At 38.7% G+C, this 23,386-nt stretch overlaps 1 protein-coding gene across 15 annotated transcripts in view; it reads right to left on the reverse strand.

Moving 5' to 3' along the window:
- THOC2 (THO complex 2) overlaps positions 1–23,103 on the reverse strand; it is a 113,673-nt gene extending 90,570 nt beyond the window's left edge. For all 15 annotated transcript variants that reach the window (XM_019824243.2, XM_019824240.2, XM_011279460.4 and 12 more), the window contains exons 1-3: positions 22,946–23,103; positions 8,183–8,241; positions 2,795–2,886 (exon numbers count right to left, since the gene is read on the reverse strand). In XM_019824243.2, coding sequence (XP_019679802.1) covers positions 2,795–2,886; positions 8,183–8,241; positions 22,946–23,016 — 222 coding nt within the window. In that variant the 5' untranslated portion in view covers positions 23,017–23,103. The remainder of the gene's footprint in view (positions 1–2,794; positions 2,887–8,182; positions 8,242–22,945) is intronic.
- Between the last annotated feature and the right edge of the window lie 283 nt (positions 23,104–23,386).

Raw genomic sequence — 23,386 nt, forward strand, 5'->3', positions numbered from 1 at the left:
ACCCAAAATTCTCCCCTCATTTCTGGATGAAAATTTCAACATTTATTCTAGATTTGTCTCCTGACTTTAGTAAGTATCATAGTTCAATCATTGCAATTAGTTTGCTAGCACTACAGCAACCCTTAAACTAGCCTTTTTCAGATACCAAAGGAAAAAAATATGATTCTACCGAAAAAACTGGCAGCTGTAAGAGACACGCAAGATATGCCTCCATGGCTAAGAAGATATGGGGCAGTGAGATACAAGACTATGAGAAAGCCATGGCAAAGATCCAGCTGCAAAAGTATACAGAAGGACTCAAAGGAAAGGGGAAGCTAAGTAAGAACAAAATACATATTAAATCTATTTCAGGGCACCTGGGTGGCTCAGTGGGTTGGGCATCCGACTTTGGCTCAGGTCATGATCTCACAATTTGTGAGTTTGAACCCTGTGTCGGGCTCTGTGCTGACAGCTCAGAGCCTGGAGCCTGCTTCGGATTCTGTGTCTCCTTCTCTCTCTGCCCCGCCCATGCTGACGCTCTGTTTCTGTCTCTCTCTCTCTCTCCCTCTACCAAAAATAAATAAACATCAAAAAAACTTTTTTTAATCCATTTGAACTATTCATTTTCAAAAAATGGGAAAAAGTATTAGAATCAAATCCATAAATACACTAAACTCTATACCAGTGGCCAATTTACAGAAGTAAATAACCTTAATTGCATACCAGACTTCAGTCTCAAAAGTTTAAGGGCTATGAACTTTCACTAAGTCTACTTGAATGCAAGCACTCAGGCTACTTAAAGACCAGAAATGAGGGAGCCAGACCAGAGTGTTCAACATGGAATATTAGTTGTTGAAGATACAGACTACTCCAATAGGAATTAATACTGCTGTAGTCAAATAGATACAGTTTAGGGATAAAAGAGAAACTCATACTGGGCCTCTACTGTATGTAGGTGGAAAAAATCCCACAGCTAAACATAGAAGTTCCTTAAGACTATCCTTGAAAAGCACAAAAAGCATACAAAGGAGATTACCTATCCTAACAGCAAAAGGCTACAGAAGCTTAAAACAACACAGGGGAAATTCATACTGGTATCAAGAAGCTCCAGGTCTTACCTCACTGGAACTTATTATGAAAGCTCTTCTCAACTGGGTAAGTAATTTATTTATACAAGGTTAAAACCAAGCCTAATAATAACAGAATAATACACTGCACTTAAGTGAAGAAACTTAACTACTGGTTTACAATAATTAACACCCTTAACAATTTGAAAGCTCATCATACAATTCAAATACCAAACACCCATGAAAAGTATCTGGTCTGAATCTAACTTAACTTCTCTAATAAATGAAAGAGTGAAATAATAATCACGTTAAAAAGGTTAGAAAAAAAATCTAGTTATTCATATTTTCTAACACAGCAAACACATGAAAATTGGCATCAAGTGAGCATTAGTTAGAACTATGTAGGGGCACCTGGGTGGCTCAGTCGGTTGAGCGTCCGACTCCGGCTCAGGTCATGATCTCGCGGTCTGTGAGTTCGAGCCCCGCGTCGGGCTCTGTACCACCAGCTCAGGCCTGGAGCATGTTTCAGATTCTGTGTCTCCCTCTCTCTCTGACCCTCCCCCATTCATACTCTGTCTCTATCTCAAAAAAATTAATAAACATTAAGAAAAAAAAAAAGAACTATGCAACCTCAATGTAAAATAATTTAGGGGTGCCCGGGTGGCTCAGTAACCGACTCTTGATTTCAGCTCAGGTCACAATCTTCCAGTCGTGAGATCAAGCCCCTCATCAGCTCCAAGCTGGGCATGAAGCCTGCTTAAGATATTCCTCCCTCTCTCTCTCTCCCTCTCTCTCTCTCTCTCTCTCTCTCTCTCTCTCTCTCTCTCTCTCTCTCTTCTCCCTCCCCCTCCCACCCCTCCCCACATTCGATCTGTCTCTCTCTAAAAATAATTTTAATCCTCAAGTTTTAAAAATATATTTAAGGGGCGCCTGGGTGGCGCAGTCGGTTAAGCGTCCGACTTCAGCCAGGTCATGATCTTGCGGTCCGTGAGTTCGAGCCCCGCATCAGGCTCTGGGCTGATGGCTCAGAGCCTGGAGCCTGTTTCTGATTCTGTGTCTCCCTCTCTCTCTGCCCCTCCCCTGTTCATGCTCTGTCTCTCTCTGTTCCAAAAATAAAATAAAAAAACGTTGAAAAAAAAATTAAAATATATATATATATTTAATATCTAAACATAACCACAAACAAAAGAAAATGCTTTGCTATGCTATATTGGGAGAAAAATATTCTAGACAAATTATTTTTATAGTAGCATTTTTAATTAGGTATACCTTGATTTCATTATAATGCAGGATTTTTTTTTTTTGCCCTCCCAGCTAACCTAACATTTTCTGCTGTAATCGCAACGAGACAAAAAGATTAAAATATCTTTAGTTCCGCCTAGCAACAACGGCTTACCAATACTGCCCTAAAACATTACTATAATTTTGAATAAAATGAAACGCAAGTTTTACACTTTAGAGATCTTTGTATCAAAAGCAAAATACGTGGGGCGCCTGGGTGGCTCAGTCAGTTAAGCGTCCGACTTTGGCTCAGGTCATCATCTCACAGTCCGTGAGTTCCAGCCCCACGTCGGGCTCTATGCTGACAGCTCAGAGCCTGGAGCCTGCTTTAGATTCTGTGTCCCTCTCTCGTTCTGCCCTTCCCCCGCTCGTGCTCTGTCTCCCAAGAATAAACATTAAAAAAAATTTTTTTTAAAAACAAATATGTAATAATTATTAAAATAGAAAACATATGTATATATACTTACACTAATGTCATTAAGAACATTAGATGCCTGTTCATGCTTTAGATTTCCTTTAATGACATGGTATGATAACTCATAAAGAGCTTGCTGGAAATCTGTTGAACATAAAAGAAGGAATGTGAGAACACAATCTCTCGAACATAAAAGACCCTCTGAGGGAAGACTTCTATATTTCCTACTTCTCAGAATTATAAGTATCAATAATGATGAGAAAATACACTTTTGATGCTTTTCTCTAGCATGTTTTTTTCCTTTTACTTTCACAAAAACACAATACTAAAAGTAGAAAAAAGTTAACCTAGACTCCACTACAGTAACTACTGCTTTAAACATTTCCTTCCCATCTTTTTCTACATGTCTACATATTTTACATATTTGCATCCACAGTGCACATCATGTGGTATTCTGATTCCCCCATAAACACTTTTTAAAGTATTTTCTCATGCTACCAAAGTCTCCAAAATTATTTTTAAGGACAGCATTGAACTCCAGCAAGTGGATATAAACTGAATTAACCATTTATTTCACCAGCAAGTTTCACAGATTTTTCTAAATATATTCAGATTATAGGCAATTCAATCTCAGGGCAACAGGTAAAGAATAATAGTTAATATAAAATTAAGTTCTATCCATATCCTACTGTCAGAGAAATTTCTACCCAAATCTAGATCTTTTCTCCTCTATTTTCATCAGAATTCAAACTTAAATAATTACATATGTACATACATAAAATGGCAGTCTAACGAGAACTGTCAACCACAAGTAGTCTCATTTGCTATTACCATAGCCTCCTTTCCTGGAGGAGGAATTTGGGGGTCAGGGGGAGTTAGTGGTCAGGTGAATACCTCTTTCTAACCATATTTTTCTTTAGTCCTATACACTGAAAACTTTACCTCCTTTCTCCCATTCAAAGTAGAAAAACAGGGGCATCTGGATGGCTCAGTCGGTTAAGCATCCGACTTTTGGTTTCACCTCAGGTCATGATCTCCCGGTCTGTGGGTTCGAGCCCTGCATCAGGCTCCATGCTGACAGTGTGGAGAATGTTCGGGATTCTCTCCCTCTCCGCCCTCCCCCCGCCCCTCCTGCATGTGCACGCGCACACTCTCTCTCAAAATAAACAAACTTTTTTAAAAAGTAGAAAAACAATTGTATGGTGACAAATGGTAACTATGCTTGTGGTGAGAATAGCATAATGTATAGAGTCAGAGTTGTTGAATGACTATGTTGTACACCTGAAATTAATGTAACATTATGTGTCAACTACAAAAATTGAAAAAAGTAGAAAAACAAGAAGCTCTAAAAAACAGTTGTAAAGTAAAGTCAATTTATAATCCCCTTTTGAAGGGAATCAAAAATCTTTCAGGGCAAAATAGCAAGTAAACCATCAAATATTTAAAAATCTTCTCCCTTGGTTTTTACTAGTCACAAAAAAGGAAGAGTATAGAAATCAAAACTTATATCGATACCCCTTTAAACAACTTTATTTATTTGCAATTTTATTAATTTATAATTATTTTACAATGAAATCAATTTGTCCATTAAATTATTTGCTAAAGAAATATAGCCAGAGTATCCCAATTCCTTATGAAGAATTCATTATTAAACATGGTCGAGCACCTTTTTCATAAATATGCCTTCATTATACTTATGATAAACTATACAAAAGCCAAAACGCAAAGGAAAAAATTTCTATTTGTTAGTATGGTAGAAATATGAGGTCAATTTCATGCTTTCAATTTCCAATAAAATGCTTTTGTAACAAATAATATTCATTTAAAGTTATCCAGAGGCACTTGGGTATACATGTTGGGTATAGAGATTACTTAAAAATAAAATCTTGGGAGCCTGGGTGGCTCAGTAACTTAAGCATCCAACTTCGGCTCAGGTTATGATCTCACAGTTCGGCTCAGGTCATGATCTCACAGTTCGGAGTTCGAGCCCCACGCCAGGCTCTGTGCTGACTGCTCGGACCCTGGAGCCTGCTTTGGATTCTGTATCTCCTGGTCTCTCTGCCCCTCCCCTGCTCGTGTGCACGTGCACTCTCCAAAATAATAAACATTAAAAAATTTAGTAATAATAAAATAAATAATAAAGTCTTTAAAAAAAAAAGGTACAGGCAGGGGCACCCAGTTAGCTCAGCTGGTAGAGCATGCAACTCTTGATCTTGGGGTTGTGAGTTCATGCCCCACGATGGGTGTAGAGATTACTTAAAAATAAAATCTGAAAAAAAAAAAAAAAAAAGGGGGGCGCCTGGGTGGCGCAGCCGGTTAAGCGTCCGACTTCAGCCGGGTCACGATCTCGCGGTCCGTGAGTTCGAGCCCCGCGTCAGGCTCTGGGCTGATGGCTCAGAGCCTAGAGCCTGTTTCCGATTCTGTGTCTCCCTCTCTCTCTGCCCCTCCCCCGTTCATGCTCTGTCTCTCTCTGTCCCAAAAATAAATAAAAAAATAAAATAAAAAATAAATAAATAAAAAAAATAAAATCTGGGTGGCTCAGTCGGTTAAGTGTCCGACCTAGGCTCAGGTCATGATCTCATAGTTCATGGGTTCAAGCCCCTCATAGGGCTCTGTGCTGACAGCTTGGAGCCTGAAGCCTGGCTTGGGATTCTGTCTCCCTCTCCCTCTGCCCCTCCCCTGCTCACGCTCTGTCTCTCTCAGTCTCTCAAAAATAAATAAATGTTAAGAAAAAAAATTTTTAATAAAAAAATATTTTAAAAAATTCAAAATAAAAAAAGTTATTCAGATAACTTAACAAAAAAGCAGTCACTCTTAGAAGGACAAGTTGAGCATCATAAACTAAATTCCCAGAAGAATATGGGTTCATTAGGGGTTGAGGGAATACTAATCTTATTCAGAGAAGGAGATTAGAGAACATATAGCCCAGGTCATTTTGCTGACATCAAGTGACATAAAACAATCACAATGTCATCCACAAAATAGCGAAGACAGTCCTCAATTCACATGTTTTTAAATACCCATTGAAGTGGTTAGGAAAGTCTATCGTATTTTAGCCAGAGAAACAAGAAGCAGTAGTGTAAGATTACCAAGGCTAACCCCACAAAATCCTGTAAATTCTATACTAACGTTGAAAACCATTACATTTACAATGTGGAGGAAAACCTAACAAACATTATTATACACAAAAATAAAGATTTTATCCTAACGCCAACATTTCAGAAAAAGCAGGGTTTTTTTTTTTAAGTTTATTTACTTATTTCTTTAGTATTCTCTGCGCCCAACGTGGGGCTCGAATTCACGACCTGGCGATCAAGAACCACATGCTCTTCCGACTGAGCCAGCCAGGTACCCCTCAGAAAATTAGTTTTAAGGATAGCCAAAAGTAAAGGGGACGTCTAGAGATTCTTAGATATTCTCTGTGGGATTTAGAACACTGAAGACGCTAGTTCTTGGTTCTGTCAGGACGATTCATGTTTATCAGCCATCATTACAATATCATTATACTAGGGGGAAGGGACTTACAAAAAGGAGAAGTAGTCTGTGCAAGGGAAACTGCCTCCCTTAAATTCAAAGGAAGGGCAGAAAGGGAAACGGCTGAGGGACCACCCAAACGCAATCCCCCTGACAGATTAAATGAAATTCTGAAGAAGTAACATTCAGTTAGTTTCCTGCATAGACTACCAACTGAGGCCTTTAGACCAAAGCCTGATTGGTGGCAGAGACTGGCCAAAGAATGTACATATTGAGGAAGCATGCAAGGGCAGGTGAAAGAGAGCACTGGCAATTCAGCCAATGAGGCCACACTCATAACTGTTTTTGGTTTCATATGTGAATCAGAACAACGGTACAAATTAACAATAATCTGATATTTATTAAAGATCCATACAGTCCCATTTAAAACTGAAGAGTAATCATTCTGTGTTACACTATTTATAGTTTTTCTGAGAATTCTTTCTCTTATTCTACCCACATAAGATTTTAATCATAAACAAGACAGACGTTAACTGAGAAGTTGTAAACTTGTTTTAAACATAGGGAAGCCTGGGTGGCTCAGTCGGTTAGGCATCTGACTCTTGATCTTGGCTCGGGTCATGATCTCACAGTTCATGAGTTCGAGCCCCACATTGGGCTCTGTGCTGAGGGCGTGAAACCTGCTTTGGGATTCTGTCTCTCCTTCTCTCTGCCCCTCACCCGCTTGTTCGTTTTCTCTCTCTCTCTCTCTCTCTCTCTCTCTCTGTCTCTCTCAAAATAAATAAACAAACCTAAAAAAAACATAAGGAAGAAAAAAAGTTAAGTATCCAAGTGCTTTTAGAAAGGAATTTTTTTTTTTTTTTTTTACTTTCTTACATTTCTGGCAGTCAACTAATTTATTCAAAAGAAAAGGCATTATAGCAACCTCAGAAATCTTTATAAATGATCATGCAACTTTATAAGCAGGATAAATTGGAAAATAAGTGGGGATGTGGGCTAGGAATGTTAAGTGTTAAAATAGGTCTTACCCAAATGACAGGAAAAGCAATGGCTAATTCATTTGTTTAAAAAAATGCTTTCCACTAGCAAAATACAAGCATTCTTTAAAAAATATACACTCTCATATTAAGATAATATTTAATTTTTGATAAAACAAATCTATAAACATGGCTTTTGTCTTTTCACAGACATAATTTATATAACTATAATTAATTTTATTCAATCATTCTTTATTTAAAATAAATTATTGGTTATAAATTATTTTTTCCAGATTGAAAAAATGTTACAGGTTCTACCCTCAGTGAAAGCTACATATGAAAATGCTTTAAACTTACTAGACATAACTGCTTTTGTTTTTGCCTCTCCTTTTCTAAATCTAATGCCTGATTTTAAATTAATAAATGTTAAAATAAATTGTAAAATCCTTTAAAATTTACATCCTGTTTAATTAATTTTACTTAATAAATCATACTTGTGATATGCAGTAAACAACTCCTTTGCTTTTAATGTTTTCCATGACAACTGTCTTTAATAAGATCCCTAGATACCACCTAAACATAACCAGCTTTAGTAAAAACACAACCTCAGTTTCTGGAAATTTCCTAGTGCAAACAAGATCAGAATAGTTTTTCCAGGCTAGCTTTTCTCTTCTGTTTATGACTGATAACTAGCCTCTGTAATTTTTAATACAGCTACCAACTGCTGATATTTAGCTAATCATGTCGCAATTATAAAAGCCAACATATGACGATTATGCAGATCAAATAACATCCATACAGAGATATATAGTCTTACCATAACTATAGTTTTAATCCTAACTGTAATATATTCACATAAAAGCTTTATATAATATGAACTATATCTCAAACCTTTTGTTTTTAATTCATAACAATTTAACAGAAAACAGGACATCTATTAATGTTGACCAGACCAAAAATAATAGCTATGATACTTTTAAAAGTCTTACCTCTGTAAGTTGAACTATCATGGCTTTTATTTTCACTGAGGATCCGGCATAAATGCAAACTAGAATAAAACAGAAATAATATGTATTAATTTCCAATCCTAATATAGATGATCCTTATAGAGTATATTATATCAACTAAAAATATTTGGAAATGTATATGTTTAGATCCATTAGTTTATAATGAGAATAAAACAAACCTAAAAACCCTAATTGGTCAGAACTGAAGGATGCTAGTGAATCAATTCATTATTTTTGAAAAGTGGTAAATAAAAGAATAAAAATCAAGCACTTACTCTGTTTTTCACATATGAACCTGTAGTTGATAAGAAATGTCTCTGTACTGAAGTATTTCAGCTAATAAAGAAGGAATGACAGAAGAACATAACCATTTTAAGATTCCTAATAAATTGAAGGATCTAAGTCAGCATCTATCAAGAACTGTTTACATCACAAGAGACAATCAAACATTATGTGTATCCTGACCCTGATTTTGAAAGAATACACCAAGCCACCTATGAAGTTGTCTTTTAAAAAAAAAAAAAAAAAGCCATGAACCTAAATTCAGACTGTGGAAAACTCTACAGACAATGCCCCAGTCCCTTCAATAAATACACTGCAAGGAAAAATTAAAGATGCTAGGGAATCCTCAAGGTAAAAAAAGGCTTAAGAGATGTATCAATCACAATGTTTGGACCCTATCTCAAGTATTTTTTTAAATTAACATTTCTGAGTCAATTGGAATATTTTATAAAGATCTTATAAATTCTATAAAAAGTTATCTTTAAAAGATAATGCTGAAATATTCACAGATGTAACGGTATTTACTTCAGTAGAATGGGAAAACGGGTGGGGTTTTAGATGAAACAAGACCAGCCAGCAGTTGAGAACTACTGAATCTGATTGATGATTTCATTGGTATTCTACTTTCTCATCTGTTTGAGATTTGTTGTTTCCAATAATAAAGTTTAAAAACAAAAAAACCTGAAAATTGAAAAAATACTTGTATTTTAAAAACCTCTTCATTAGATTAATTTAAATGTTGCAAAGAAGGATAGATACATAGAATACAGTGAAAAGGGATAAGCTTAATTGGAATTCCAGAAAGAGAGAACAAGGGCAAAAGCAGTATTTGAAGAAATAATAGCCAAGAATTCAGTTTTCTAGAACCTAAGTGAAATCCACAACTGGGCATACCATAGTAAAGCTAGAGAAAATCAAAGACAAAATCATTTAAGAACGGGGGGGGGGGGGGGGGGGGAGGGACTATCTTCAGGACTTCTCAACGAGAGCGTGGAAAGATACATCCAAAGTGCTGAAACAAAGTACCTGCCCACCTAAAAATTCTATACTCAAAAAACATAGTTCCAAGAAAAGACAAAATAATGACTGAAGTTCAGACAAACAATAACTGAGTTCACGCACTAAAATAAATACTTAAGGACATTTCTTAGGCAGGATAAAATTATTAGAGAGAACTTTAGAGTTACAACAAGAAATGAGGAAAAAGTGGCAGGTACATGGGTAATTCTAAATGAATATTAACTGATAGTTAATAATAGGGTCCTGTGATATTTAAACATGTGCAGTATTAAATATCTAGATAAATGGAAAAATAATATTGAAATCCCTCAAAAGTAATGTGAGTTTATCCCAAATGCACAAAGTTGGTTCAAATTAATTCACCACATCAAACTGACTTTTAAAAATCATGAGTTAACAGATGCATAAAAGACACTTGGCAAAATTCAACATTCATTCACTAGGTTTTTTTAAACTGTATTTATTCATGGCGGGGGGGGGGGGGGGGGTGGGAGGAGAAAGAGAGGGGAGAGAGAGAGAATCCCAAGCAGGCTCCAAGTTGTGAACAAGGAGGAGACTGACGACACGGGGCTCAATCCCACAAATGGTGAGATCACAACCTGAGCTGAAATCAAGAATCGGACAATAAAACAACAGAGCCACCCAGGTGCCCCACACTAGTTTTTTAAAAAGATTCAAAAATAGGGATAGAAGGGAACAGTTATAATTTGGTAACACAGCAGCTCTCACAGTGTGGTTCACGAATCCCTAATCCCCAAGACACTTACTAGAGTTCTGCAAGGTCAAAACCATATTCATAATAATACTAAGACATCATTTCCCCTCTTTGCGGTATTAACATTTGCACTAACGGTTCAAAATAAAAGGAAGGAAAGACTGCTGGCACCTTAGCACATATCAAAGGCACTTGCATCAAATTGCCTCACTGATTCTTCGTGATCAAGAGATCAAAGGAAAGCATAAAGCCAGTCCCATGTAAGATGTCACTAAACTGTTTCATTTTATTTTTCATGACCATTCACAAAACAAGAGCTGGTTTCATTTCACTTAAAAAGGTACTTAATTGGAGTGGCATCAGCAAGATGGCAGAACAGGAAGCCCCAGGCCTTCCTTCCTCCCAGAGAGGATAAAAATTATAGAAACACCAACTCAACAACAATATACATGCCAAGTCCCTTTATGAGAAATTCAGAAACCACTTAAGAGGCTCCAGGTGAGCACTAAAACAACTGCATCAAAGCCAGCAATAAAATTCATGTCACCCTTTCACCATTGTCCCTCCTCCTGGCACAGCACCACACAACTGGAAAAAAAAAACTCCCAGCTCCCGAATTCTCCCTGGGGAGGGAAAGAGAAGACTGGACTTTACATCTAACATTCTGACTTGGGGTGGGGGCTGCTGCCAGAGAGACTAGTTTCTTTCCGTAACATCAGAAGCACAGAAGGACCTGGCGTACTCTAGGTGCCCGAGACCTGCTGACAACAAAAAACAGCTGGGTGGTGAGCTGCAGATCCAGAGAATCCACAGTACAGCAAACAGAAACCAAAACAGCTCAGCAACCTCTCCCTCAGGGGACAAAGAGAAGACTGGAGCATGTGCCCAACGTTCCAGCTTTTGGGTGGACTGCCTGAAGGACTTCTGTTTAGCCTGACCTAGGGCACTGACAGTACCCAACATACTCTAGCCGCCTGGGGCCCACTAAAAACAAAAAAGAGCTGGATGGTATGCTGCCACTGCACAGGACAACAGATGGACACCAAAGGAGTCCAAGCAAATGAGTACAAGCTTCTGGAAAAAACTGGAAAATACCTTTAATATGGAATCTATACACATAAGTCCAAAAGACATATCCACAGAGAAGGTTTGAGAAGCCCCCAGATGATCCAATAGCCAGGATGATTGGTTAAGGCCTTTCCCTGTACTATGCCAATCCATAAACACTGGAAGAAAAGAGTGTTTTTTCAAATACAGTCATACAAGCACAAAATTAAAAGGATGTAAAGAAACAGGGAAAATGGCCCAATAAAAGGAACAAGTCTCCAAAAACTGACCCTGAAGAATTAGAGGTGTATGAGTTACCTGATGAAGAATTTAAAATAACTATCATAAAGATGCTCAATGAGTTCAGGAAAATGATGCATGAATAAAATGAGATCTTCAACAAAAGGATACAAAATATTTAAAAAGAACCAAACAAAAAGATCAGTGGCTGCCAGGGGTTGCGGACAGCCAGAGATGAACAGGCAGACACAGAGGATATTTAGGAAAGTAGAAATACCCTGATACCCTAATGGAGGACACATGTCATTATACATTTATACAAACCCTTAGAATGTACAACACCAAGAGTGAAGCCAAAGGTAAACTATGAACTTTGGGTGATTGTGATGTGTTGATATAGATGCATCAATTGTAACAAAGGTACCACTCCGGTGGAGAATGTTGAAAATAAGGCAGATAGCTATGCACGTGGGGACAAGGGGTAAATGGGAAATTTCTGTACCTTCCTCTCATTTTTTCTGTAAATCTAAAATTGCTGCAAAAAAATTAATTCTTAAAAAAAATAAAACATAAGGTGCCTGGGTGGTTCAGTAGGTTGAGCGTCTGACTTCGGCTCAGGTCATGATCTCACAGTTCACGGGTTCGAGCCCCACATCAGGCTCCGTGCTGACCGCTTGCTCAGAGCCTGGAGCCTGCTTCGGATTCTGTGTCTCCTTCTCTCTCTGCCTCTCTCCCGCTCACGCTTTGTCTCACTGTTTCTCAAAAATAAATAAATGTAAAAAATAAAATAAGTATTAGGGAGGATGTAGAAAAACTAGAACCCTTGTGCATTGTTGCTGGGAATGTAAAATGGTACAGCCACTATGAGAAATAGTATGGAAGTTCCTCAAAAAATTAAAAATAGAATTATAATCCAGCCATCCCACTTCTGGGTATTTATTCACAAGAACTGAAATCAGGATTTCAAAAAGGTATTTCTGAGGGGCACCTGGCTGGCTCATGGGGTAGAGTGTGCAACTCTTGATCAAGTCCTGAGTTCAAGCCCCAAGTTGAGCGTGGAGCCTACTTTAAAAAAAAAAAAAAAAAAAAAAAAAAAAAAAAGAGGTATTGCACTCCCATGTTCACTGCAGCATTATTCACAATAGCCAAAAAGTAGAAATAACCTACATGTACATCAACAGATGAATATATAAAGAAAATGTGGCATATACATACAAATGAATATTATTCAGCTGTAAGAAGGAATTCCTGTCATATATTGCAACATACATGAGCCTTGAGGACAGTATGCAAAGTGAAATAAGTCAGTCACAGAAGCATAAATATTGCACAATTCCACTTATATGAGATGTATCTAAGGGAATCAAACTCACAGAAGCAAAAAATATAATTTCAGTGTTTGCCAGGGACTACAGGGAAAGACAAATGGGGAGTTGCTATTCAATGGGTATAAAACTTCAGTTACACAAGACGAAAAAGATCCAGAGATATGTTGTACAACATTGTGCTTATCCTTAACAATACGGTACTATTACTTAAAACGTGTTAAGGCTATTCTTGTTATGTGTTTTTATCTACAATAAAAAAATGTGCTTGGTGAAGCAGTAAAACATATTAATGAAATCCTGAGCCTGAGAGCAAGTCTTTTTTTAAGAACATGTATTTTAATATTCTATGTGAAAAATGGAAAGTACACACAGAGCATTTCTGACACACACCAAAATACTACGGTTGCCTCCAGGAAAATCACTTAAGCAATTATTTAAATTGTGAGCTGATTTCTCATGGAACGCCATCTTTACTTGAAAGAACAACTCAAACCATGGTTATTCAGACTTGGGTCTTTGGCAGGCATTTTCTCAAAAATAAACCAACTGAGCCAGTCACTTCAAGGAAAACAACTGAGAGAATTTGTTGTTGCCAATGATAAAATGTAAGGTTTCAAATAAAAATTTGAATTCTGAAAACTTAGAGCTGCCACCACAGACTTGACTAGTTCCCAATTCATAAATCTTTCCTGATTATCTCAGTGATGATACTAAAGAACATGTTTTCTTATTTAATACAATGTATTGTGTTAGTATTTGGAAGAGCTGCATCATTCAGTGAACCAGTATTTTCCAATTGATCAATGCATGATGTTGCAAAATAATGCATGGGTGAAAGATTCCAAGTAAAAGAGAGACAAATGCACTTTAATTTAACAAAGTACAAAAAGTTCACTGATGCAGTTTTGGATTTGGCATTACAACAAATCATTAAGAAACTACCACTTGACAAATTTTGACATGATATCAAAGAAGAATATTTACAATTACCTGAAAAGACTATTAAAATTCTCCTCCTTCTGCCAACTACTTATCTGTGTGAGGCTGGATTTTCTTCATACATATCATCCACAACAATATAATGCAAACCTTACTTTACAGCACACATAAAAATCAACTCCAGTTAGGTAAGGCTTAAAAATGAAAAGCAAAAGGGGCACCTGGGTGGCTCAGTCAGTGAAGCATCTGACTTCAGCTCAGGTTATGATCTCACAGTTCTTGGGTTCAAGCCCCTCGTCAGGCTGTGACAGCTCAAAGCTTGGAGCCTGCTTTAGATTCTGTGTCTCCCTCTCTCTCTTCCCCTCCCCTGCTCTCTCTCTCAAAACTAAATAAATAAAAAACTTTTAAAAATGAAAAGCAAAATAGTAGGTTTCCAGAAAATCATAGGATAAGTTCATTTGCCTTGGAATGAGGAAAGAGTGCTTAAACACAAAAAACTACTTAATCATAAAGCAAATGATCAATAAATTTGACATTAAAATGAGTAACTTCTGTTCATCAAAAAGTACCATTCTAAGAATGGAAATACAAGCCAGAGTAACAAAAGATATCTGCCACACATACAGTATAACCCACAAAGGGCACAAATACATACTATATAAACTCTTACAAATCAATGAAAGAAATGCAAACAACCCAATAGAAAAATGGGGGGGGGGGGGCGGAATATAGAGAGGCCTTTCACAAGAAATCAAAAATCCAAATGGCCAATAATATATAAAAAGATGCCCATGAAAATACAAGCACCAATAAACTACATACACATACATATCATATTGACAAAAAATTTTAAGTCTGACAATATTAAATGTTAGCCAGGATGTGAAGCAATGTGAACTCTCATACACCTGCTGTTGGGAGTATATTTTGAAACAGATTCACAGTTTATAGCAGAGCTGCAGTTTGTCACAATCTAGAACCCAGTGATTCTACACTTCAGCATACATCCCACAAAAATACATGCTTGTGTACACCAAGATACCTATGTAACAATGTTTCCATTGGCACTGTTGGTAATAGCTGAACATTCAAAACAGCAAAACTGTTTATCAGTGCACAAGAGAAACTGTGGTAGAGTTATGCAATCTTGTAACTATGAAAATCAAAGAATAACAAATACAAAAACATGAATGCATACTAAAGGCATAAGGTTGAGCAAAAGCAGCCAGATGCAAGAAAACACACCCTCTATGATTCCATTTATAAGTAATTCAAGGCACAGGGGCACCTGAATGGCTCAGTTGCCATTCTTGATCTCACCAACTCTTGATCTCACCTCAGGTCATGATCTCACAGTTCATGAGTTCCAGCCCTGCACTGGGCTCTGTGCTGATGGCGTGTGTGGAGCCTGCTTGGGATTGTGTCTCTCCTCTCTGCCCCTCCCCTGACTGTGTGCGCGCTCTCTCTCACTCTCTCTTTCAAAATTTAATAAACTTTAAAAATTTTTCAAGAACAAACTTAAGCTCACTGGGTAGTAAAACTGTAAATAAGGGGCGCCTGGGTGGCTCAGTCAGTTAAGCGTCCGACTTTGGCTCAGGTCAAGATCTCGTGGTTCAGGAGTTCAAGCCTCACATTCTGTGCTGACAACTCAAGAGCCTGGAGCCTGCTTCGAATTCTGTGTCTCCCTCTCTCCCTGACCCTCTCCCACTTGTACTCTCTCTCCCTGACCCTCTCCCACTTGTACTCTCTCTCTCTCTCTCTCTCTCTCTCTCAAAAATAAACAAACATTAAAAAAAAACTAAAGACAAGGAAGAGAAAATCATAAATGTCAGGAAAATGGTTACCATGGAAAGGTAAAAAGTGTGCAATCTGGAAGGGCAGTTATGTTGTCTTGACCTAGGTGAGAGTTACATGGGTGTGCATCTTACACTGATTCTTTAAGCTCTACATTTAAGTTTTATGCACTTTTCAATATTTTTTTAATTGCACAATTTAGAAAAAGAAATCTTACAAGTTGCACAAGGCTCTAACAAAAAAGAAAACCCATGAATGCACATGTTTTTTACTTTTAGGTCCAGCAATACTTTTGCCATAATCAATAAAACAAATAATTTTTAAGACTTAGAAAATAAGCCTCTATATCACACCTAAAGTGAAATATGTCACATCACAATCACCCACAGAGTGGGTGATCATCTACTTTGCAGATTATCTATGCTGGTGCAGCTCACCATTCTGTGTCTTTTTATTATTTCAATACTCCATCATCATGATGAGCAGAGTAAAGTAGTTTAAAGTCAATAAACTTTTCCTAACAACAATTCAGTTGTAGGTCACAAAACCATCTTCAAAATCAAATAAAAAGGCCTTGCCAATGGAGGATAATTATGAGATGAAATCTGCATAGTTTGAAAATCTCATTTAGTTATTAGTTTTTAACCAACTCCTATTTAAAAAAAATGAAAACAAAGAAAAATTTGCAGAGAGCACATTATAAATGGTAAAATAAACTAATTTAAGTTTTACCGCAAGTACTTTCAACTACTTCCCTGGAAAACTAAACAGGCCTTCCAATGTGTTGAGAACAGTGGTTAAGCTTTTAATTTCTCAAAATGTTAAACCTACCACAAGCTTATCTGAAATATAAAGCAAAATCAATCTTCCTTCCAATACGCAACACAGAAATATCTGCTTCAGACAAGCATGAGAAATGTAACCTAAAAATGTCTACCATGTAGCTTTTATGTTAAGAATAAATATATAAGAAAGTGTATCAAGATGGCTTCAATACTGGGGCAGCTGGGTGGCTCAGTCGGTTGCATGTTCAACTCTTGATTTTGGTTCAGGTCACCATCCCCCAGCGCATGAGATCAAGCCCTGCATTGAGCTGTGTGTGTCAGGCTCTGTGCTAACAGTGTAGAGCCTGCTTGGGATTCTCTCTCCCTCTCTTCTCTCTCTCTGCCCCTCCCTCTCTTTCTCTCTCTCCCCATCTCTCTCTCTCTCTCTCTCAAAATAAACATGTAAAAAAAACGAGATCACTTCAATATTTGCTATAAAGTATTAAAACAGTTCCTTGTGATTCTAACTGTCCCCAAAGGTTCAATTCCCTTTAGAAAGTAGTAGTAGGAAACTGGCTTTTGACAGAAGAATGTAATGGAATCAAGTAACTCATCTTTCCCTTTGTACCCAGGCTACTAAAAAGCAAGGTCAAATATTCCTTTTTTCTTAATTTTTTTAATGTTTATCATATTTGAGAGAGACAGAGCGTGAGCAGAGGAGGGGCAGAGAGAGAGAGAGGGTGACCCAGAATCTGAAGCAGGGTCCAGGCTCTGAGATGTTGGCACAGAGCCCGATGCAGACTCCAACTCATGAGCCCTGAGATCATAACCTGAGCCGAAGTTGGATGCTTAACCGACTGAGTCACCCAGGCGCCCCCAAATATTCCTTCTTATGGTGAATGTATTTGCTTATTCACATTTTCAGTAGCTTCATTTTCCATTTGTTTTACTAAGCTTAATGCATATATCTTTCACAATAATCCTTCCAGTGGGAAGGGGGGAATGTCAGTGTTCCCACTTCATCCCACTTAATCCAATGGTACAGCCAATGTTAGACAATTTTAAGAAATACCGTAATTGAAATATAATTCCATCTTGCCAGTCACAAGGCCACATATTCATTAGGATTCAGGTGACAATGTCATCGTGAAGTATTAACTGGCATCTCAAAGATTTACCCAAATTGTGTAAGGAATCACTAATGGTTTATTAGGGTAAGGCAATTCATTTGCATAAGATACTTTTATTTCCCTAGTATAAAACAGTTCTTCCTTAGTTGTAGGAGGAAACTAAACCAGTTGCTAAGAATGTTCCCCCAATCAGAAGATTTGTCCATATTCTTCTCCCTAAGTAATTCACGAATAGAAGATCATCAAATACATATCCTGAAAGACACAATTCTGTTTCTAAATGCTGCATGTCTTACCGCACCTGTTAATCAGTTTTTATATTATAAATTGTAAGGGGAGAACTCCCTAAATTATAAAGGGAGAAAAAAACAAAACTACCTCTAGCAGTTACCCACTTAATGTGCATTTTTTTTTAATATTTATTTTTGAGAGAGACAGAGTGCAAAGTGAGAAGGAGCAAAGAGAAAGGAGACAACAGAATCTGAAGGAGGCTCCAGGCTCTGAGCTGTCAGCACAGATCCTGACGCGGGACTCAAACCCACCAACCATGAGATCGTGACCTGAGCCGAAGCCAGACGTGTAGCCAACTGAGCCACCCAGGTGCCTCTAATGTGGCTTTAAAAATAATCAAATATTAGGGACCCCTGGGTGGCTCAGCCGGTTAAACATCCAATTTCGGCTCAGGTCATGACCTGATGGTTCCTGGGTTCGAGCCCTACCCGCATCAGGCTCTGTGCTGACATTTCAGAGCCTGGAGCCTGCTTCAGATGCTGTCTGTCTGTCTGTTGCTCTCTCTCTCTCTCTGCCCCTCCCCACTCACACTGTCTCTCTCAAAAATAAACATTAAAAAAAATAATAATCAAATATTCTTCCTCAGTCCAAATGATTATTTGATTTCCCTAAAAACCTCCAAATACTTGAGTTCACCAGTTTTTCCACTTTTAAAACAACTTGGTACTATTGTGGAGATGCTGTCTCAGGTCCTTGAGAACAAAGACAGAATCTACTTTCTGTCAAAGAAACTTAAACTGAATGTCTTAGGTTCTTCCAAGGACTCAAGTATTTTGTGAATACTTGAGTATTTAGCTTTCCACCTCACTTGATCCCGCTTTTCAATAAAAAAGGAAAGAGCACAAGCCTGAGCTACTTGAGATGTTATGGTCAACATCTCAAAGGTGGCTTCACACTGATGTTGATCTGTGCTTCAATTAATTCTTAAAAGCAAAACAACAAAAAAGGCTCAATTTGGTGAAGCAAAGTACTACCTCTACTACCATTACCAGAATAGAAATATAACCCACAAAAATGAATACGGGGCATGCAGTTTTATCTTGAATCATGCATTTATGAAAATGAAAATATTCACTTATGAGGAGGAAAGGGAACAGGAAATGTTTAAAAAAGAACAAAGGTTCCTGCACACAAGTACATTAAATAGCACTCTCTCTACCTTAATATTTAAGCGCTGGAGAATAATTTTTCTAACAAAGAAAGCAATAGCCTAGAAAAATTTCCTGATGTTTGCTACAACATTTTTTTGAAAAATGCATTTCTCTTACCAGGAAAATGGACCAAGACTTATTCTTAACTTGTGAATACAGATCAAAATGAGAAAATAAACGCCAATGAAAACTAAAATACGAAGAAAGGGTTTCAGATAAAACTTCAGCTGAATTTAGAGCATCTTTTGAAGAAAAAAAAAAGACCCAACTACCAAGACAAATCTCTTAGAATGATTATTTGCCATAACCGCCCCCCCCACACACACACCCCCCTCCAAAAAATTCAGGTCAGACATTTAATGAACATCCACATGCACTCAGAGAAGTTCTGGAAGGTATAAAATCATTTAGTAGCAGAAGAATAAGAATGGCAATCACAACACCTGGCAATTAAATTTTAAAAGTTTATTATAATTACCAATGATTAATAAGGTAATATCTAACAAAAATTCTAATATATAAATTTTTAAAAAGAAAAATGAAGATCTTCAAACAAACAGATAATATTCAACAAATAAAAATATTTCTAAACTAGACCAAGTATGGACATAAGGCTAACATCTTCAGATTAAGACCCTGGAACATAAATCCTCCAGTAAGGTTGCTTGTGACACAAAAGAATGCTGAGTTCACTGTGTTAATGATTTCTACTAAAACCAGAATTCACCACTGGATCTACCAGTACATCCCAGTTTGTTAGCATAATCACGCAAGTCCTATGCTAACATAAAGTTGTCAAGAAACTAATTTCAAAATTAAAGTGATTAAATGTGAATCTTTCACGTGTGGCAGAATTCAAAAGTTTACATTTAGATGTGAAACTTGTAAGAATAGCTCTAAGTGTTACTAAGAAAGACAACAATTATGTTTTGGTAGTCCTAAGAGTTCTATAATTTATCATCAAAAACATCAGTATCTCTCGAAACAATAGGTTAGGTAGGTGTGTGATGGACCATTCAGACAAGCAAAATAGTTTTTCTTTCCCATGATTACCTAACAAAGCTTATTCTTCAAAGCCAACACTCTCCATCTTAATACAGTTGCTTTCCATGAGGCACAATTAAGAAACTGCCCTCTCTGCAAGTTACTAAATGCCCCATACTCTCATGTATTGCTTTAGCGCTATGTTCCTGAAGTTGACTACAACTCCCAAAATACACTGGTAGGAAGTGAGAGACAAGAAATGAACCACCTCATGAAATACACCATGCATTTTTCTTAAAAAGGTAGTTTTCAGTCAAGTTAAAGCTCATCTGCTAATTTGCCTCATAAAAAAACTAAAAACCCACCCAAGACATTATCTTAAATATTGGCCATATTCTAAAAGCCAAATCTCTAAAAGGATTCACTAATAATTTGTTGGCACACTACCTTCATTTTTAACAGTACCAGTTGCTGGTTTATATTTAAGAGGCTCTGTTGTCAGACAAAGGAAAGGATTTGGGGTAATATATTTACAACACCATTCATTCTAATAAGATGAAAATGCTAGGTACAAACACTCCAAAGTCAGACTGTACACAACAAAGTTTTCAAAGAAGGGAAAGAGGTCAGATAAATGAAGCCCAAGTACTGGATGGTGATGTATTTGCCTACTTAAAATATTTCATTTTGCCACACAACTAACAACTTTACACTCTTCATATAACAGAATACAATTATAAAACTGACTATACTGATTTGAATTTACTATACTTCAAACTACACTCCTCAAAGCACGGAATAACTACATACAAATAAGCCCTAACAACAGTTTTGAAAAAGCTCTTCAGGAACAATACAGGGAGCATGGATCATGCAAATATACATAAAGTGAAAACAAAATGTCATTTTGACAAGGTATTTCAATCTCCTACATCATTGTTTTTCTCCAACCACTGCCAGTAAGAAGCCAAGCAGAATTTCACCTTCTATCCCTAATACCACTCATTCTAAGGTGAAATAAAACTGTCAAAAACAGCTGGAAGGAGGAAGCTGAGCAATCTATAAAGATGACAGACCCTAAATAACTAAACAAAATAGTGAACTGATTTATCAGTTTGGGGAGATTATCCTAATCTAATACAGATGAAAATAATGGTTTGGTTAGGTAAATTCCCATCCTGCCTTCCCTACACACAAGGGACTTAATAGCTATTTGTTAAACAGCATGTACAAGAATCTGGAACATGTTCCTAACAGTTACAAATGAATGTTTATCAAATAGACTTTTCACTTTATAAACCAGTAAGCACTCTAAGCAAACGCCAGGAAGGTGAGGGGAGAGGGGGAGAGGGGTAGGGAGGCGGGCACGGGGCGGGGGCTGGCGCGGGAGGGTTGAACCAAAATAAATATGAAACATAGTTCCCTCTTCAAGGGTCTCTCAATTCGTTAGAGTACAAGAGTACACAGGAGAAAGTCAAAGACCAATTAACTGCTAACCTGAGTGGTACAGACTTTAAGAGCAAGAGCTGTCCAGAGAAGTTTAAATATCTAAAGATTGGAATAATATTACTTTTAATAGCTATCACTTGAGCACTTACTATAAGCCAAGTGCTTTAGAGGCATTATTTAGTCTTCACAACAATCCTTTGAGTAGAGTACTTATTAATCCCAATTTACTCAAGGGGAAACGGTCAAAGTGGTTAAGGAACTTACCCAAGGTCACTCAGCTAGTTAAGTGGCTAAGACCGCCGCTTACCCAGGAAATACAATTCTAGAGCTCACACTGCTAAGACTTCATAAAGCACTGCGAGTGCGCGCGGAGCGGGGGGTGAGGTGGGGAGGCCATACAGGCTGGCAGTATTACACGCTCAAGATCGGGGAACACGTTCCCCGATTTCGTTCGAAGTAACGAAGTTCCAAAGATTCGTTATCTTATGCACGAGCAACACGAGCAACCGTAAACTAACTAACGGGGGGGGGGGGGAGGGGAAGACCGCAAAAATGGCCAAAGAGAGTTAATCTCATACAATGTTGAGCTTTAGCTAATAACGCGATTCAGAGAAAAAAATTAGAAATAAGTTACTTGTTTTTGAATCTGGGGTTTATTTTGCTGCTTAAACGATTTCTTTTTTTTTTTTTTTTTTCCGAGAGAGCGCAAACTGAAATTTTGGGCGAGGAAACCGCTGGTATGGCAAATTACTGTTTTCTGTATTACCGGGGGGAAAAAAAAAAAAAACAAGTTTTATGACTAAAGGAAACGCGTTATTCCAGGTACTCGAGAACCTTGGAGAGTTGCCAAAATTAGTTGCAGTCCCAGGACAAAATGGGGCTTAGGAAACATTTAATGACGAAAGTTGAATCAGACCCGAAATAGCTCTAAAGTGAAAAGACGGAGCAAAGAAATGCCGGTAGGTCTTCGGGGAAAGCGGTAATCCCAGCTACACTTCTCCCACGGCCAGCCGCGCCGCGCGAGGCCGGGACGATCCGAAAGACCGCTCCCCAGGAGGACGAGAGGTGCCAAGCGGGGCTCTTCGCGACGCCCCAGGCATCGCGGCGGCGGGCGGAGAGGAGGGGAAGGAGTCGGGACGGTTCGCCCTCCTCGGACTTCGGGCAGAGGAGGCGCCGGGCTCCAAACTGCGGAGTCGAACGGGTGCAGAGTGAAGAAATGGGACAGAGAGACAAAAAGTCCGAACCCCCCCGGCGCGGCCCCGTAAAAAAGAAAGGAGCCAAGTGAGCTCAAGCGAAGAGGGGGACAAAAAGAGACGGAGCTGGAGCGCGGGGACCCGCAGGGGCGAAACGGGAGTTCTGGTAAGAGACTAAAGGAGGACAGACTACAGCGGGCAACGGGGATTTCGGGGAGGCCAGGGAAGGTAGGAGGTCGGCGGCGGTGACCAGCACCTCTCCTCCCCGAGTTCGAAACTCCTAGCCAACCCTCCACACCCGCCGCCCGGATGGGGGAGGGGGCACATCTTCCCCCCCCAACCTCTCCCCACTTGGGAGAGCACGACTGACGCCCGGGCCCGGCCCGGCCGTGCGCCCGCCTCCAGCCCGGACACTCACAATTCGCCTCTCCCTGATTTCTCCCAGTTCTTTATCCACTCTACGGGAACCACCACAGTTGCGGCCGCCATCTTCCCCTCACTAGTAGCAGAGGCCCGGATGTGTAGCACGCGAGCGAGGGGTCAAAGGGGAGCACCGCCCACGGGGAATGCCGGGAGCTGCGAGTTCGGTTTTCGATTTCCCGCCCCACTTTCCTCCCCACCCGCGGAAACCCGAGGCCCTGCCTCCAACCGGGTGGCTGAGAACCGTGGGTCCCTTTGCAGAGTGACTACGCCGACCGCGCCCCCTACAACCCTTGCCCTGTTGCCCTGGCATCCCTTTAGAACAGGAAAAAGTGCCATCCTCGGGCCGACTCAGCTTCTCTTCTTCCGTGATACCTACTCCAGGCCACTAATTCAAGCATGTATTTTTCAAGCACCTAATATGTGCTAGGCACTGGGG

Source organism: Felis catus, chromosome X (assembly GCF_018350175.1).
Source record: "Felis catus isolate Fca126 chromosome X, F.catus_Fca126_mat1.0, whole genome shotgun sequence".
NCBI lineage: Eukaryota > Metazoa > Chordata > Mammalia > Carnivora > Felidae > Felis > Felis catus.